This window comes from Geospiza fortis, unplaced genomic scaffold (genome assembly GCF_000277835.1).
Source record: "Geospiza fortis unplaced genomic scaffold, GeoFor_1.0 scaffold450, whole genome shotgun sequence".
NCBI lineage: Eukaryota > Metazoa > Chordata > Aves > Passeriformes > Thraupidae > Geospiza > Geospiza fortis.
This window is the reverse complement of record NW_005054416.1, coordinates 2,372,316-2,372,618: the sequence shown is the minus strand read 5'-3', so window position 1 is coordinate 2,372,618 and position 303 is coordinate 2,372,316. Positions and strand designations below refer to the sequence as shown.

The following is a 303-nucleotide window of genomic DNA, read 5'->3' as shown; positions in this document are numbered from 1 at the left end:
TCCAGAGGCAGAACCGCGGGTGCCGGTGCCGGGGAGAGCTCAGACGTCCCGGTGCCCGCTGGGCCACCCTGTGCCGCTCCAACCTTCGCGCTCCACGAGGCCAGCCTCCTCCTCCTCCTCCTCCTCCACCCTGGGTGAGGCCCTCGTCTCCTCCTCCTGCGGGACTGGCCTCGTCCTCGCTCATACCTCTTGTCCCCCTGAGCGTTCGCCTGGTTCGGCTGCGTCCCAGCGGGTTGCAGGTCGGGAATATTGGCAAAGTCATCTTGCTCTGAGAGTCCCAGAACCAGGGATAGCACCACCATC

At 66.3% G+C, this 303-nt stretch overlaps 1 protein-coding gene across 1 annotated transcript in view; it reads right to left on the bottom strand.

The window, feature by feature from the left end:
- SYT7 (synaptotagmin 7) overlaps positions 1-303 on the bottom strand; it is an 18,186-nt gene that overhangs the window by 4,387 nt on the left and 13,496 nt on the right. Inside the window, 1 exon segment of the mRNA XM_031061518.1 lies at positions 30-303. Within this exon segment, the coding sequence (XP_030917378.1) occupies positions 30-303 (274 nt within the window).